The 19109-nt window shown below is 40.1% G+C and overlaps 2 protein-coding genes across 3 annotated transcripts in view; one reads left to right on the top strand and one right to left on the bottom strand.

Moving 5' to 3' along the window:
* Positions 1-9411: 9411 nt before the first annotated feature.
* Positions 9412-19109, bottom strand: part of inhbab (inhibin subunit beta Ab) — an 11975-nt gene continuing 2277 nt past the window's right edge. Inside the window, exons 3-4 of one of the 2 annotated variants that reach the window (XM_070918278.1) lie at positions 13799-14108; positions 9412-10205 (exon numbers count right to left, since the gene is read on the bottom strand). In XM_070918278.1, the coding sequence (XP_070774379.1) occupies positions 9412-10205; positions 13799-14063 (1059 nt within the window). In that variant the 5' untranslated portion in view covers positions 14064-14108. Of the gene's footprint in view, positions 10206-13798; positions 14217-19109 lie in introns of those variants that run through there. The other variant, XM_070918277.1, reaches the window with a different exon arrangement.
* amph (amphiphysin) overlaps positions 17847-19109 on the top strand; it is a 19997-nt gene continuing 18734 nt past the window's right edge. Inside the window, exon 1 of the mRNA XM_070918276.1 lies at positions 17847-17972. Within this exon, the coding sequence (XP_070774377.1) occupies positions 17904-17972 (69 nt within the window). The 5' untranslated portion in view covers positions 17847-17903. The remainder of the gene's footprint in view (positions 17973-19109) is intronic.

Genomic DNA, 19109 nt, shown 5'->3' with positions numbered 1-19109 from the left:
TTCCTGGGCTCCATCATCAGCCAGGACCTCCGGTGGGAGCTGAACATCAGCTCCCTCATCAAGAAAGCCCAACAGAGGATGTACTTCCTGAGGCAGCTGAGGAAGTTTAACCTGCCACAAAAAATGCTGGTTCACTTCTACACTGCCATCATAGAGTCCATCCTCACCTCCTCCATCACCGTCTGGTATGCTGCTGCCTCCACCAAGGACAGACGCAGACTGCAGCGGATCATCCGCTCTGCAGAGAGGGTGATCGGCTGCAACCTCCCATCTCTTCAGGACCTGTACTCCTCCAGGACCCTGAGGAGAGCAGGGAAGATCGCTGCCGACCCCTCCCACCCCGGACACCATCTGTTCGACCCCCTCCCCTCTGGCAGGAGGCTGCGGTCCATCGGGACCAAAACCTCCCGCCACAAAAGCAGTTTCTTCCCCTCTGCAGTCAACCTGACAAACTCTCACTGACCCCCCCCCCCCCCAGAACACAAACACAAGCTATACGTTCTATTAACGTACATCACCCCTGTCCCCACTGCGTTACATTAACGCACTCACCCCCCTACTGGACACTTTATCTGGACACTTTACTTTATTCTGGTCACTGCACTGTTGTTATTTATCTTATCTTATTTTTATTTTTATTCTTATTCTTATTTTAGCTTTTATATTCTACTTATTTGTTATCAAAACAATAGCACCTTCAGACCACAGCAAATTCCTTGTAATGTATGTTACTTGGCAATAAACAGTTTCTGATTCTGATACTTGAAGCACTGGGTTCTGACTGAAGGTGTATTTGAAGTGCTGGGTTCAGACTGAAGGTTTACTGGAAACACTGGGTTCAGAGAGAAGGTTTCCTGGAAGCACTGGGTTCTGGCAGAAGGTGTACTTGAAGCACTGGGTTCAGATTGAAGGTTTACTGGAGGCATACACAGTTAAAACCAGTTCAATGACTGGTTTCGCTCCTCCACTTAAACCAGTGCAATTATTTTGCCTGTCCTCCAGTTGAACCAGTGCAGTGACTCTCTCTCTCTCCTCCAGCTAATTGAGTGCAGTGACTAAGTCTGTCCTCCAGTTAAACCAGTACAGTGACTCTCCTCCAGTTAAACCGGTGCGGTTTTCCAGTCTGTCCTCTAGTCAAACCAGTGCAGTAACCCTCTCTCTCCTCCAACTAAACCAGTGCAGTCATTCAGTCTGTCCTCCAGTTAAACCAGTGCAGTGACCTTCTTCAGTGTTTCAGTCCCTGATGTGTTGTTCAAACATTGCTTTAGTGTTTGGCAGTCTTTGAATGTTTCCGGCTGCAGTCGGGTGGATGAACTCTGACTGTTTGTTTAGTCTATTCGATTATCAGTCACTCACTCTCTCTGTCCTCTCAGTACACACTGATCTGGTTTTAACTCAGACCTGTGATGAACTCTGCGTGTTTTGAAGCTGATCTGTGGTCAGGTTCATCTCCGTTCACAGACAATTTAATGATACAGAAACACTGCAATTCATAAATTCATTCACCTCTGTTTTAAAAGTTGGAGGTGGTAGTGATGATGATGATGATGATGATGATGCTGTTGCATATTTAAAACTACTACAGCACTTGACAATTTCCCCCTCTGGCACCCCCATTGTTAGTATGAATAAAGACATTGTAGCCAACAACAGTGAACAAAGGAGGGGGCTAACCCTAACCCAGTATGGCTGGAGCTAGCAAAGATCATGGCTACTCTTTATCTGCTCTTCAAGTGATGAAGAGGATATTGCTTGGATGGAACAAGAAGAAGACGATGAAGTCTCCCAGAACCTCTTGACACACGGCCAGACAGACAACATACGGCGTTAAAATGAAGAGGTCTTTGGTTAAGGAGGAAGACGTCTCAAATAGTGTCCTCTTCAATGCCTAGTCTTACTCTTAAATTCGATACACAAGGTGACCACATCCAAGCTTTTGAGTGGCAATTGAAGGAAAATACCGAGGCGGCCGACATAATCAAAGAGTTGGTTGACGCAAATACGCTAGCTTTGAAAGGAATAATAGTTGACGTGGATAAGTTGAAGAAGCAGGTGGTTACACTACAGAAAGAGAATGCTGCACTACATGAATCATGTCTGGAGCCTGCTAGATACAAGTGGAGATGGTCGTTATGGCTGAGTGGCGTCCCAGAGAGAGAGGGGGAAAACACCAGAGAAGAAGTGATTAGAATCCTAACCAATATTGTTTCCCTTTCTGCCGAGCAACTGTGAAACACGGTGGATACTGTGCACAGGCTGGGGCAGAAAATGAGAGCTGACAGACCCAGGCAGATCATCTTGCAATTTTCTATGAGAATTGTCTGCAATCAAATTTGGAAGATGTCCAAAAATGCCAAGTTTTGCAACAAGATGAAAATCCACTTCAGAGAAGACTTCTGTAAAGAGGACAGAGAAGCCCATGTTTGCCTTTGGCCCAAGGTGGAGGCGGAGAAGAAAAAGGGACTTAAAGCGTATCTGCAGAATGGCTTGACAGAAAAAGAGCATCCTTGTCACCAACTGTTGTGTGGTATACATTGTGACTGATACAAATTTTTGGAGTTTATGTACCTACACCTACGTGACAAGGGGGGCTAAAGTGAATGGCGTTGTATGCTAAGCATATGTTAATTGTCTTTTCTATTCACAACAATTATTTTGTTCTAAACTACGTTCCTCATAGCCAACTAATGTGGCTTGTTATGTCTGGCTGGTATGTTTGACCGCTCGTTGATGCTAACATGATTCTGGAAGGCTATTGTTTACTTTAACCCTGCGTTGAGTTAGTGAACGCATTCAAGTTTTACTGAATACATTTTTATTTTGCTTTTCTCCCATCGACCATCGAGATTCATGAGAAAGCAGTCGCCAACCAGCTGTGTGACTTTCTACATGACAATAAGTTACTTGAGGACCTTCAGTCAGGTTTCAGAGGTCATCATAGCACAGAGACAGTACTGGTGAAAGTTACAAATTACCTTCTAATTGCATCAGACAAAGGACTTGTCTCTGTACTTGTTTTTTTTAGATCTTAGTGCTGCATTCGGCATCATTGACCATCATATCCTATTACAGAGACTGGAACATTTAATTGGCATTAAAGGAACCGCACTAAACTCGTTTAAGTCATATTTATCAGATCGATCTCAGTACACATTAACGATGAATCCTCCATGTACGCCAAAGTCAGTCGTGGAGTTCCACAAGGTTCTGTGCTTGGACCAATACTATTCACCTTATATATGCTTCCTTTAGGAGATATTATTAGAAAACACTCCATAAATGTTCATTGCTATGCGGATGATACCCAGTTGTATCTATCGATCAAGCCAGAAGAACCTCATCAGTTAGCAAAGCTCCAAGCATGCCTCAAGGACATAAAGACCTGGATGACCTGCAATCATCTCATGTTGAACTCGGACAAGACAGAAGTTATTGTTCTTGGCCCTGAACACCTCAGAAACACAGTATCTAAGGATATTGTTACTCTAGATGGCATTGCTCTGGCCTCTAGTGTCACCATGAGGAATTTCGGAGTTGTCTTTGATCAGGACATGTCCTTTAACTCCCACATAAAACAAACTTCAAGGACTGCCTTCTTTCACCTCCGTAACATTGCAAAAATCAGGAAGATCCTGTCTCAAACAGATGCAGATAAATGAGCCCATGCATTTGTTACATCTAGGCTGGATTATTGCAATTCCTTATTATCAGGTTGTCCCAATAAGTCCCTGAAGACTCTGATCCTGCTGCTGTGGCACGTGTACTGACAGGAACCAGGAAAAGAGATCATATTTCTCCTGTACTAGCTTCTCTGAACTGGCTCCCTGTAAAATCCAGAATAGAGTTTAAAATCCTTCTCCTCACTTACAAAGCTCTTCCTGGTCTGGCACCATCATATCTTAAAGAGCTCATAGTACCCTATTAGGGTTAGGGTTGCTTGTGGTTCCTAGAGTCTCCAAAAGTTGCGGAGCCAGAGCCAGGAGCCAGAGCCTTCAGCTATCAAGCTCCTCTCCTGTGGAATCAGCTCCCAGTGTGGGTCCGGGAGGCAGACACACTCATGCTTAAAACTTTTTGATAACGCTTATAGTTAGGGCTGGCTCAGGCCTGCCTGGACCAGCCCCTAGTTATGATGCTGTAGGCCTAGACTGCTGGGGGACTTCCCATGATGCACTGAGCTTTCCTCCTCTCCCTCTCCATCTTTACACATTCATGTCCCTCCAATGCATTTTACTAACTTTATATCTTCCCAGAGTTTCTTTGTGCTTTCTCGTCTCGCAGGTTCCTGTGGATTGTGGTCCTGGTGCACCTGGCTGCTGCTGCCATGGACCTGCGTGACTCTCATCACTACAGTTATTATTTTTAGTCATAGTTCTGTTACTATTAAAGTTGTTATTGCTATTAATAGGGTTAGGGTAAGTATTTCAATTATTATTACAGCTGTAACTACTATTAGTCATTAGTAATTTTTCCATTGTTATTATAATTATAGTCGCTATGGCTACTGCTAGTGCTGCTATACATCTCTGCCTGTCTGCCTGCGTCCCCCCCCCCCCTTTCTCTTTCTCTCTCTCTCTCCAACCCAACCGGTCAAAGCAGATGACCGCCCACCTAGAGTCTGGTTCTGCTCAAGGTTTCTGCCTCTTAAAGGAAGTTTTTCCTTGCCACTGTTGCCAAAGTGCTTGCTTGTGGTGGGAAGTGTTGGATCTCTGTAATAACATTTTAAAGAGTCGGTCTAGTGTGTGTCTATTGTAAGTGTCATGAGATGACTTTTGTTGTGATTTGGTGCTATATAAATACAGTTGAATTGAATATTTCTCTCCCACAGACTTCTCATTCAGCAGGTGTGGCAATTTTATTTAACCGACTGGATGGCAAGGTTATTGATCATAAAATTGATAATAAGGGCCACTGGGTTATGATTATCATTGAACTTAACGACTGTAAGTATATTCTGGTGAATATATATATGGATTTAATAATCGAGCCAAAAATAAGAGATTGATTTGCAATTTAGGTACCATGATTGATGGTTGGAAGAATGTTTATTCAACAGACTTGAACAGAGTTTGTTGAAGGACTGGACTCCAAAAATAGATGAGAATTTCAAGGTCTATTCGAAGCAGAAATTTCTATAGCAGAGTTGGACACTGCCATTTCACAGATGCCTAATGGAAAGTCACCGGGCCCAGATGGTCTTACTACAGAATTTTATAAACTCTTCTGGACTGAAATTAAAGATCTGAATTATGATGCCTTTAAAGAGTGTATAGACAACTCTACTTTGTCACCAACTATGAAACAATGTCTAATCACACTTATACCAAAACCAAATAAAGATAAATTATCCATGGACAATTGGAGGCCTATTACACTCCTTTATGGTGATTATAAGCACTTAGCACATGTTTATGCTAATAGATTTAAGAAAGTGCTAAATAGAATAATTAATGAATCTCAGTCAGCATTTATCAAAGACATATTCATAATCATACTAGTCTTGGATATACTTGAGATTCACAGTTAAACGAGGTATTCGACAGGGGTGCCCCATCATCGCGATATACTTTTAAAAAATTTCAGACATTCACGATATTGAATTATTGGGCAGGGAATTCACAATTTGCTGATACAATACAATACAGCATTGTTTTTTTGTTTTTTTTAAAGATATGGTTTCAAAAGCAATTGATAAAATTAGTTTGTTCTCAAGAGTATCTGGCCTTACTTTAAACCTTGGAAAATTTTTGGCAGTTCATAGTAGTGATCTAAGTAGCATAGCCAATATCCCTGTCAAAAATGGGGTAAAATATTTTAGTTTCGTAAAAAACAAAACAGAGAAGATTTGAACATTATTCCCAGACTGAAAGCTGTACAGAAATCTTTAAATTATTGGCTCACGCGAGACTTCAGGGATTATGTTAATGTTTAACAGCCATGGAATATGAAGCTATAATTGTGGTCTTTAGAATCAAATGGTTAAAAGAATATATTTCTCAGTCTCAATCTATATGGTACCATATCCCTAACAAATTAAGGTTGGAGGGATTGACTTCTTGCTTAAATGTGATTTTGAAGTGTCCAAAATTCCTATGAAGCTATCTAACTTCCACAAACAAATTTTTGAAAAATTATATTTACCCACAATCTTTTACCTCACAATTCCTTACTGTGGAATAACAGGGTTATTACCATAAATAGAAAATCAATTTTTAAAGCTGATTGGCATGAAAATGGCTAAACATTTGTCTATGATTTATTGACTTCAGATGGTCACTTGTTACCCTTTGAAGATGTTACCAGAAAGTATAAGACTACTATTTCAAGAAAAGGGTATGACAAAATCTGTAATGCAGTTCCTATTCCTTTACTACAATCAATTTGTTGGATAAAAGGTGTGCTAACAGAACAATTAGTCTGGTTTTTGAACCAAAAAAAATCGGGGGATTTCAACTCATGCTTTGCACGGGATAATTTAGAGCCCCCCCCTAATGAGACAGTCCTTTTCTTTTTACCTGTCATGTCCTATTGCAAGTCAAAGAAAACTATTTTAAAATTGTATCAGCAATATACCCTGTTAGTGATTTCCTACATAAAATACTTAAATTTGATGTGCGCTCTTGGATCTTCTGTTCCTCAGAGGTTGAAACCATTGACCATTTATTTTCCAAATGTTCATACACTAATTTGTTCTGGTCTGATATTCATAATTGGCTGTCATTAAAAATGGATAACATACTTTTATTTACTTACTTTGATATAATTTATTTTATGGACAACTTAGATGCAAACATTTCAGATACTGTTAATCTTGTGATTATTTTGGGTAAATATCATATACATACTTGTAAGTGGAAAGGCAATACTCCCTCTTTTCACTGTGTTTAAGTTGCTGAAATATTTGGAAAAGATTAATAGAAAGGCCACAAAATTATATACATCTATTTCTCTGTCCTTGCTTTTTTGATGTCTCCTAGCTTGCTCTTTTGTGCTCTTCGTCTCTTTACTCAAATGTTTTTCTTTTTTTCTGTTTTAAACAAAAAATATTTCTATCTTGTTTTTCGGTATATGATATTTAATTTTGTTTGCTGTTGGTGTTTGACTGTGCTGTAAAATCATTTCCACCATTGTCGATTTAATTTTATACTTGTTTTTATAACTATTCCCTGTCTTGTTTTGTATATTTGCCTTGTTCTAAATAAAAACGCAGGATGGGTTGTTTTTACTGTTTCAAGTCAATGACTTCATGTATCTCCAGTGAGACAGTTAAACACAGAAGAACATAAATATAATAGCTAATCAATAATCAATAAAACTTTAAATAATATACCAACTATTGACACATGTTAAAAGTATAAGGCACATTTTAACAGCTTCAGTAAAGCAGGTTTAAGATGTGAGTGGTGAAGCTCCCAGACAGTTCATCAGTTCAGTCTTACTTTGATACCAGTTCGACCACGATAGGGACTTTCACGTTTCTTATCTTTATTATACATGTGTCAATAAATAATTGTTCACTCATTTAAGTCTCTCCTGATTGAAATATCAGAGACTTCATTTGTGTTTCCATAAACTTTCAACTGTCAAATCACAAAGTGCCCTGTTAACTGACGGTATTTGAATCAGTCTCTTAAGTCTGTATCACAGACACTTACAGCAGCTGCTGACAGCGGAGGAGGCTCAGTGTGTAGATCTTTTTGTTGTGTTGTTCATTTTATGTTTGTGTGTGAAGTCATGAGGCTGAAGTCTGGTGGAAATTGGAGGAGATGGTGTTATGGATTAATCCTTCAGAGAGTAAACACATGCAGCAGGGTTTTTTTTTCTTCAGAGTACAGCTCTGAGATCAGTTTTGACAAATGTTTTTAATGCTCCAGTACCCAGAGTGTTTTGTGTTTGCCTCAGCAGCTGTCTTTGTGTTTCTTAAATCAACTTGTCAACTCAGCAATGAGTTTGTAGGTCAGTGAACAAACAGAGCGTCGCCGTGCCAACCGGCTGTGACTGCCCTGCTTCTCCTCAACCTGCGAAGGTTTAATTTTACCAACATCACTGGCTTCTCGGTCCAGCAGTCAGACGGCATAGCAGGACAGAGGAGGAAGTGGAGGAGCCTCTCAGTCTGCCAGCCATCGCTCCAGTTTTTACCTGCAAACAAAGAGCCGAGTGTCAGGTTTCAACATCACTCTGACTGCCTTTGTGGAAGTGTGAAAGCAGAGCGGAGCTCAGACCTGATGCTGATCTCTGAAAACAAAAGTCACCTGAACAGGAGGCAGAGAGAGGCCATCAGTCAGTCAGGATCATAAAAACACAAAAACCCCAGGAAAACAATTAATCTGCATAAGAAAACACGTTCTGATCTGACTTTCAGAATTATGAATTTTTCAGATTCTTACACAAAAAGTACAACATTAACTGTTAACTCCAGTTAGCGTCTAATGCAGGCTGCAGAGTGCACCAGTCTTACCAGTAGTGAAGCTAAACATGTAAAGTTTATCCTGATGGTAGCGCTAGAGGAAAGATCAAGAAGTCATTCAAATCTACAGGTTTCATGTTTAAATGTTTGGAAATCTGTTTGTGTTCTGAAGGTGTCTGTTTTTACAAAATAAAGAGACTAAATGATAAAATTTAGACAAACATTGTTTATTGATGAAGCTAAAAAAAGCAAAGGAGCAAATAAATTATGTAAAGTTCAACAATATTTCTTATGTTTTTAACAATGAAGCAACAACCACAAACTTATGAAACATGATTTTACTGTGTTTTTGTTTCACCAGTTCAATAATTTATACTAATAATACTCACACAGACACTTTGTGCAGTTAATTTACTGACTCCTCGTTAACTGACCCTTCAACTAGTTAATTTACTTACGCTAGTTAACACTTTTTCCAGTTAATTTACTCACTGCTTGTTTATTCTTCAGTGAACCAAACTTTCATCATCAGTGTTGACTGTCTTTGGCTTTCTTTTGAATCTAAATCTCTTCCAGGAATGTTGTGCAAATATCAACATTAAACTTATTTGATAATAATAATAATGTTTGGCTCCAGCGGCCGGTTGAACTAATTTCTTTCAAGTATGTTGACATCAGAGATTTTTACATGGATTGAATCTTCAGTAAACAGTAGAACATAATCAAAAATGATCCCCTCATGTTTTCTATAACAATAGAAACAATAGACAAACAATGGAATACAACAAACAAACTACACATATAAATGAAACAGACACATAAAATTTCACTTTGCAGGAGCTGTTGCATAGTATTCTCAGGTTGTTCCAATGTGGAAAAGAGTCTCTCCCAATAAGAAACACGATGCTTCGTCACTAAACATAAATACTTTATCTTTACTGGGAAAATGCTGATCTGATGTTTTTCCTGCAGGAAGCATAAAGTGTTTCTAATGTCTTTAAGAGGGTTTACGAGCAGCCACACTCCTCCACGATCATATTCTGGATGTCTTTCTTGATGATCTTCTGCTCTTCGTTGTAGTAGAGCATGGACATAGCACGCAGCCTTGTCGGCACGCAGCACGACTTGATGTTTTGAAATGGGCTGTAGCCCCTCATACGATAATGATTTATGACTGTTGAATGGAAGGAGAGGGACGAGCCACTGATGCTCGCCATGTGGCTCGGACAGTCACCCTCGCAGTAGTTGGCATGGTAACCGGACGGAGCAATAATCCAGTCGTTCCAGCCGATGTCTTTGAAGTTCACGTAAAACTGTCGTTTACAGCAGATGCGTATTTTTCCGTCACACTCAAGACCTCGTTTGACTCGTCGCTGACTCGCTTCCTCCAGAGCTCGCAGCACCACCATGAGGAATGGTCGGTGAGACTGATCTCGTTCTCTGACTCGCTCGCCGTCGGCAGGCACCAGGATGGGTGAGGCTCCGGCCTCGGTGCATTGCAGGCAGGAAACCCGCAGGCTGAGTGAGTTACCACCGAAGTCCAGCAGAGTCTGAACACTGCGAGAGACGATGAGGGTGTGCCAGCCGCTGCGACGAGTGTCCACCATCTTCTCTGAAACACACTCCTCCTCCTCATCATCATCATCCTCATGATGAAGCAGCAGTAGCCGCAGCATCACTTTGCTTTTCACTCGGTTTCCCTTTGACACCTTCAGGAAGATCCAGATGTTTGCCTGTTCCACCACCGACAAGCTGCCGCTCTCCTTCGAGATGTCAAAGGTCACTGTGTTCAGAGAGGCTCCTGCAGCAGAGAGCACATTTAGCATGTTAGCAGGATTTTGCCAAATTGTACATATTGTATTATCGTATTAACAGTATGAACAGCTGTGTTGATAAACAGAAACATTTACATTAATGTTGTTGTCAACACATCACCTGACAGAATGTCTCTGGACGTTTTCTTCTATTCTAGGTTCTTCTGACTTTATTTCTCTTTGATGTATTAGTGTAAATCAAACCTGATAACAAACTGTAACCTTTTTACTTCAGGAAAAGATAAAGGACATAAAGATCTTCAGCTTTTCTTTGTCACTCACTGAGAAACAGTTTTTGTACAAATGAAGTGTTTAGTCACATGTTTAGTAGTAGTAGTAGTAATAGTGAGAACCATTTTACTGACAGGTTGATAATAAATGATGGAGATGTTTGTGGAAACAATTTGAAGAACAACATGTAGAACATCTGAAGAAAAACGTTTTTATTTGATCCTGATGGTTTTTTCACTGAAGTAAATGATTATCAGCATAAAGAAACTGTGACCCTGATGTCTGAACTGCCCCCTTGCTTTTGTCTTCCTGTCATTTGAATGAATGAACAAAGGAAATGTCATCAATAATGAAAGCATGAATGGAGCCGCTGCCTCTAAATATACCCAATATGAGCAGAGACACTAAAAAAAGAAAAGGCCTGGTTTCGGGGAATGCTGTTAATAAGGCCACACACACACACACACACACACACACACACACACACAAACTCTTTGTCTTTGCTGCAGAATAATTAATGAGGCCCAGATTTGTGTGAATGAGGAGATTATTTACGGCCTGAGACCACTCGGTATGCCCCCCCCCCCATTACTGTCCTCTAATTTCAAGCCTTTGAGGGACATTTTTAATTAAAGATTCCTCTCAAAGAATAAACTATTTATAGCACAAAGACATTCTGTACATTTATGTAAGCAAACAGGCGACGGGACAATGACACTGATCACGAGCTGGTTCATGTTCACAGAAACAGTTTGTTATCATCGACATATTTTATAACTGACTAAATATATGACTAGAACTGACTAGAACATATTTCATATTGTTGTTGTTAAACTTCAGACTTCAGTTATTAGAATAACACATTTTAACAAACTGTCATGATGCAAAGTTTAACTGACCCAACAGACCCTTATGTAGAAAATCTATTCTTGTCAACAAATCAGAGTTGTAGATTAAAAATAATTCAGCACATTGTGATGAAAAACAAATATTAGACAACAACTTCATCTTACTGATGTCCAAACATGTAACTCATCATCTGATCTATAAACAAGTTTGTATATTTCGATTAGTTTACACAGTAATAGTATTTCATATGTTGTTAAAAACTGTAGTCAGTTTGCTCTAATATTTCTGCAGTAGGATCTTATACTGTGGATCCATATATTTCTGACCATTCATCAATTAATGAATGAATGAATGAATTAATAAATTAACACATGAATACATGTATGGATTAATGAATAAATGAATGAATGAATGAATGAGTGAATGAAGCTGAACTCCCATTCAGAATACTTGATCTTCCGATAATTTCCAACAACTTTTTTCTGTCAGTGCAGCTCATAATTTTATCTGTCTGTAATTCACTTCCAGACTTACTGTGTGTGAGAAAATAGAGAAAAATACAACCAGAAAACAGACTTCACTTCACCTCAGACAGGGTGAATAGAATCAATAGAATCCGTATGTGTGGCTGCTGATAGATTCTGACTGTGGAAATCTGTAAACAAACTTTGAACTTTTGGGATTTTTGTGAATGAGCTCATAACAGAGAACACAGAGAGACAGCTGTCTCCAGTGCAGCTGATGGTCAGTTAACCTCAGTAGAGTCTGAGTCTACTGACTTTATGTGTTCAGATTTACATCCAGGAGAGATGCACTAGGTATACGAACAGTGTTGAGGCAGGAACATGTTTATTCAGGCTGTCTGTAGATAAACAGCCCAGAGACATTCATGTGTCTGTTTTTCTATTTTTTAGAGATTTGGTGTAAAACTGTGTATGTGTGTGTTTGTGTGTGTGTGTGATGTGTTTTCTGTGTCAAACATGCCTCCTCACAGGTGTTGGATCAACCAATCAGATTGCTTAATGCTGAGATTTGGGAGGTGAGAGCATCACCTTCTCTGTGATCTAGTCACCCATAATATCCCTCTGCAGGTTCATAGAGACGTTAACATGTATCTGAGCAGAAGAATAAGTCCAGCCTCAGTGAACTCTGTAGCTCTGTAACCTTTTAACTGTAACTCCATAACTGCAACTCTGTAACTATAACTCTGTAACACTGTAACTATGTCTCTCTGTAACTGTACCTAACTGTAACTGTAACACTGTATCACTAACACTGTAACTATGTACTACTGTAACTGAAACTGTAACCACGTAACTATAACTGTAACTCTGTACCTCTGAAACCCTGTAACCTGTTACCTGAAAAGTGTAACTATGCAACTATGTACTTCTGTAACTCTGTAACTGCAACTAATTGTAACTGTAACTCTGTAACACTGTAACACTGTAACTCTGTTACTGTAACTGTAACTATGGAACTATATAACTATGTAACCATATAACTGTAACTAATTGTAACTGTAACTCAGCAACTCTGTAACTGTAACTGTAACTCTGTACCTCTGAAATACTGTAACACTGTAACTCTGTTACTGTAAGTGTAACTATGTAACTATGTAACTATGTACTTCTGTAACTCTGTAACTGTTACTAATTGTAACTGTAACTAATTGTAACTGTAATTCAGTAACTCTGTAACTGTAACTGTAACTATGGAACTATATAACTATGTAACCATGTATTTCTGTGACTCTGTAACTGTAACTAATTGTAACTGTAACTTAGCAACTCTGTAACTGTAACACTGTAACTATATAACCTTGTAACTGTAATTGTATCTCTGTAACTGTAACACTGTAACTGTAACTCCATAACTGTAATTCTGTAACTCTAACTCTGTGACCTTGTAGCCTTCTAACTGTAACTGTAACCATGTAACTGTTACTCTGTAACAGTGACTATGTTACTCTGTAACTGTAACTGCAACTGCCACTATAACTAACTCTGTAACACTGTAACGGAAACTAACTGTAACTCTGTAACGAAAACTGTAACTGCAACCGTAACCACGTAACCTTGTAACTGTAATTCTGTAACTCTAATTGTATCTCTGTAACTGTAACTCTGTAACTGTAACACTAACACTGTAACTATGTGACTGTTACAATGTAACTGTTACAATGTAACTGTAACTGTTACTGCAACTGTAACTCTGTAACCTTTTAACTGTAACTCCATAAGTGTAATTCTGAAACTGTAACTCCGTAGCTCTGTAACTCTGTAGCTCTGTGACCTTGTAACGGTTACACTGTAACTGTAACACTCTAACACTGTAACTGTGTAACTCTAAGTGTAATTCTGTAACTCTAATTGTATCTCTGTATCTGTATCTCTGTAATTGTAACCCTTTAACCTTGTAATTGTGACTGTAACTCTGTGATGAACTCTGAGCTGGTGAAACTAAAACTAAAGTGGATGTTTCTGATTGGCAGACTCACCTGGCTCTGCAAAAGTGATGATTTCAGATGGTGGTTCAGGTGGCGCTGGGACCCCAGGGCCCTGGCCCTCCTCCTGGATCTCCACACTGCCATCTTCGGCCACACGGCCGACGTGCAGCTTCTTGATGGCATTGAGCAGTGCGGCACGAGGGACTGGGTGCGTCAGGTTGGGCCGAGTGCTCAGGTGCAACATGTTGAGAATATGACGCTTCACTGCCTCCACCATGTCGCTCTGTCCTCCCAAGGAAGATGAGTTCCTTCTCATCTGAGACAGAGAGCAGGACGGACAGTCCGAGGCCGGCGCCCCCTCCTGGAGCCGAGACGACATGTCGACCACCGGAGCCGGAGAGACTGTTGGAGAGGCGTCAACGAGAAGACTGACAGCCACGAAGAAAAACACAGCAAACAGAGAGGACATGTTGAGTTCTGACTGACACTGATGCTCCAACACTGACAGTAGAATCTGACAGTAGAGTCAATATCAGTACAGTAGAGTTTCAGTAGAGTAGTCAGTCTCTCACACTCAGCATAAATGCAGCAGGTCTTGATGCAGAAACAGGAAGCAGCTGGTGAACAGTTCAAGATCCTTCAGATCAAGGCCTCAAAGACTCAGTATAGTCCAGCAGTGGAGTCAGTAGAGTCAAACAATAGAAGTTGCAAATCCTCAAAGACTGTCAGCAGAGTTTACAGAGGACCGCAGAGCAGGTTGGTTGTCTGGTCCTCAGTCTGGTCTTTGAATCTGGTCCAAATTAGTGTTGTAGGTCTGGTCCCGAAGGATCCAGTCCTGATGGTTCTGGTCCTCTCTGGTCCTGCTGGTTTGGTGGTCTGAGCTGTATGAACACTGTGTGCAGGGTCACTCTACTCTCCCTCTCTGCTCTGTTACTGTAATTATACCTCTCTGCCTGTTTAATCCCTCCCTCCATCCACAGAGGTATTTCCCTGAGTCACACACACACACACACACACACACACACACTGTGAGTAAAGTCTCTCAGAATATCTCAGGACTGTTTGTGGTGTTTCCTCCTGAATGAACGTCACGACAGAAGAGGAGGAGGAAGGAGGGAAGAGGAGGAAGAGAGAGTGTCCCTGATTCATTTATACCACACACACACACACACACACACACACACACACACACACACTGGTGACTCAGCACAGCGTCATCATCACCTCACGTGGAGGAGAAACTCAGTCGGTGTGAAATAAATTTTTAGACTGAAAAAAGAGTTTGTTATAATAATCCTGCACACAGCAGATGGAGCGCACTCAGAACAGACCGTCACACACACACACACACACACACACACACACACACTGTGACTTCAGCACGCCCTCTGCTGGTGGGAGTAAGGTGTTTCAGTATCCTCACCTGAGCTGTGTCCTCTGACTCACTTTTTGTCTCTCTGTCTGTCTAGGACTGAACAGTTAATCAAAAATATTATCAAAATCGCAAAATGACTAAAGGCAATATCCAAATTGCAGGAGCTGCAATTTTTTGATGAAGTTAAAATGTGTCACAACATGCCATTATAAATGAAGCATTGTAAATGAAGCCTACAAATCATGTCACATGTCTGTCCCAGTAACATGAAGACACTTATTAGTTCCCATTATGACAAACTGGTTCATCTGATATAATCAGACCCCCTGATGATTTATTAGAAAATACAATATGAATTAATATACATAAATAAATTCATCCTCAGACCTTTTTTTTCACCTTAATAACCACTCACTGCTGTGAATGTAGTGAAATTGCCTGGGTCCAGACCTTTGAATCCGCTCACTCCACCAAGGTCAAACATGAAACAGGGGTTTTTCAGTTGAAAAGTGATCGATCCAATGAGCGCTGCAGGGGAGCTAACGATTAGCCAATCAGTGCCACGGGCGGAACTGACGCCATTGTCAAGCATTGTCAAGATTCAGGTGGATACGTTGGTCCCTAGTGATTGGTTAGGGAAAATCGAATAACCTAACCTAACCCTAACCCCATGTAAATAGGTTAGAGTGGAGGCAATGTCAGACTGAAGATGGAAATGGAAAAAACAAGTTGACGATTTTGTATTGTATCTGTAAGTATCTTTATTTAAAGGAATGATGGATCAAGGATGGTTTCTTTCTTCTGTACTGCAGTGTTTTCGCGTCTGTACTGCACTGTTATCACGTCCGTCTGCAGTATTTTTATGTCCGTACTGTTTGAGCTGCAGTTACAGTTTGGAGCTCTGCTGCTCTCTGGTGAATATTTTTGGAAACAGCAACAACTTCATTCAACCTCCAGCATTCAAGAACTCTGAATGAGTTAAAGGAATTTTCCTCTGCTGCTCAGTTTAAATGTTCAAACAAAGTTGAATTAAATAAACACTTTTTAGAATGAAACCAGACATTAACAAGTCAAGTCCAATGAGTCCAGAGTGAAGACCAACAAGTCTCAAGTCAAGTCCCAAGTCAAGACCAACAGGTCCAGAGTCAGGACCAACAAGTCTTGAATCAAGTCCAACAGGCCCTGAGTCAGGAACAACAAATTTTGAGTCAAGTTCAACTGGTCCCAAATGAAAAATGAAGTCCTGAATCAAGTCTTGTGTCAAGTCCCGATTCAAGTCCAACAGGGCCCGAGTCAAGATCAGCAAGTCCTGATCAAAAACAATAAGTCTCGAGTCAAATCTCGAGTCAAGACCAACAAGTCACCAATTAAGTTCAGCATGTCCTGAGTCAAGACCAACAAGTCCCAAGTCAAGTCCGAAAAGTCCAGGTCAGGATCAAGTCCTATGTCCTTACCTCGTTATTTATTCTTTATTCTATATATATACTCACCAGTGCAATACGTATATATATACATACATATACATTGTTATTGTATATATTTTTTTTACCTTTATTCTTCACTTAAATATTGTAAATGTGTATATTTCTTATGTTTTACATCTTATTCTACATACTTCTAATTTCTAAATGTATGCTACTTTCTACTCTTGAATGGGAGCACCTGTAACTGTGCAATTTCCCCTTGGGGATCAATAAAGTATTTCTGATTCTGATTCTGATGTCAAGTTGAGACCAACAACAGACAACCAACTGACAGTTCGTCTTTAGTAAAGTTTTAATAGCCATCAAGTGAAAATTTGTAGTTTTTGTTACTGATGGAGCTGTTATGCTTTTTGTCATCTGTTCCTCTTACATCAAGGCAAATGGGTCTGTTTTTGTGTTGGCCCAGAAAACAACATTAACATAGTTTAGTCAGAGTCTAGTCTGTTCCCTGTGAGTGCCCTGATACAGCTGATATAATGTGCCATCAGGTTTGTCATTCAAAGGGGCGAAAGATACAAATGAGAGGACTGCTTACACCTGGATGTTTTAATGTGATAATGTGTGCCGCACACACCTTTCCCTCCTGCTGGTGCAGTGTGATTAACTGCTGTTGGGTTGATTTGTTGTATCCAGGAGTTGATTTGTTGCACTTTTTTATAACACTAATCTTAATGTTTGGACTTGGGTAGGATATCAGGTCATCCCAAGTCAAGGGGTTAAAGTCCAAGTGAAGTCACCTGTAACTAGTGTTAAAGTCCAAGTCCAAGCTTCAAGTGATTTTTAATTTTCATTTCATACTTTATTCAAAACTTATTCAAAACTAAAACAACTTTAATTATCTGATTCCTTGTATTTGAAGTTAATCTGATCATCCAGCAGTTTTTACATCACTTCCTGTTGTTTACTGGACATCACAGTCAAAAAGTGAACCCAAAAATAGCACATGTATAATCTGCTCCACCTGCACACAAACACCTTCAGATTAACTGCTGAAACACAACGAGACAAAATGAGGAATATATTTATATGTAAACTGAATGTAAGCCTACAGACTGCATGTATTCATAGTGAAACTGATCTAAATACTGTTTCATTAAAACGATAGAACCTAGGAGGTTGACAGAAACAATCCAATCAGCTGACTGATGAGTGTTGTCGCTTTAAGCCCCGCCCCCCTCTACACACACACACACACACACACACACACACACACACCTCCCCCTCCTGTCAGCACGTCTGTCTCTCTCTCCCTCGTTGTTAATCCGCCTCTCTCTCTCTCTCTCTCCCTGCAGTCATCATGGCGGAAATCAAAACGGGAATATTCGCTAAAAACGTGCAGAAACGGCTGAATCGAGCGCAGGAGAAGGTAAGAGCTACTATTGCTGCTGCTGCTGCTGATGATGATGATGGAGGGAGGAAGAAGGAGGTGGCAGTCGAGGACAGATGGAGGAGGACAGCGATATATGGATGTGTAACTGGTTGGTGGTTGCAGGCCTGTGGAGCTTTTATTTCTGATATTTTTGAAGTGTTATCCTTTATTTCCGTTATTTATTGATTATCAGATATTGATCCACATAGAGCGAGTGATGTCATGATGTTTCCGTTAAAATAAGCACATAAAAACCGTTAAATCACCAGAAACTGAAGGAGAGCGTTTTCATTGGCTGATGCAGACCGACGATATATTAACAGTGACTGTAACGCTTCGTGGTGGCGGCACATGTGCGGTGAAACATGTCACGCGTGCATTTCATGTTTCAAATAAATGACGGCGAGGAGGTGTTTTCCTGCTCCAAGGTCGACAGAAGGGGAGGCGGGGATGCCCTGTCTGTGGCGTGATGACGTAACTTCTGACGCCAGATCAGCTACCTGCACGTTATTTATAGGAGAGGGCTGCAGTCAATAAATGTTAGGATATACAGTACATATACACGTATAATGTATATCTCTACAACTATATTTATACAGATATACTGAATATATATTGTGTAGCAATACACACATGCACACACAAATATTTATGTCTATCTATAATCTATATATGTATTTTCTTTTTTCCAAGAAGTCATTTGAGTGTCTTAAAACAGCTCCTTGAAATGAAGGAAATGAAAAAATTAACCTTTGATGTTACATATTTCATCAAGTGAATTAAAATCAAAAAGAATTTAATTCAAAATAAAATAAAATGTGCTCGCTCCAATCAACCCAATTTGATTATTATTATCAAATATTGTGATCATTTGATATTATTATTTAATGTAAAGGTAAATTATGATTTCAGTTGAAAAACAGTTACAACTGTCCATGGTGATGAAACATTAGTTGGTTCTGATTGGATAGTAAGGACTGTCCGTGGTGCTGAAACATCACCTGGTTCTGGTTGGACAGTAAGCACTGTCAGTGGTGCTGAAAATTAGTTGGTTCTGATTGGACAGTGAGGACTTTCCACGGTGCTTAAACATTAGCTGGTTCTGATTGGACAGTGAGATCTGTCCTGGTGCTG

This window comes from Enoplosus armatus, chromosome 14 (genome assembly GCF_043641665.1).
Source record: "Enoplosus armatus isolate fEnoArm2 chromosome 14, fEnoArm2.hap1, whole genome shotgun sequence".
Taxonomy (NCBI): domain Eukaryota; kingdom Metazoa; phylum Chordata; class Actinopteri; order Centrarchiformes; family Enoplosidae; genus Enoplosus; species Enoplosus armatus.
The sequence above is the reverse complement of the archived record's forward strand: the minus strand, read 5'-3'. Positions and strand labels throughout refer to the sequence as shown.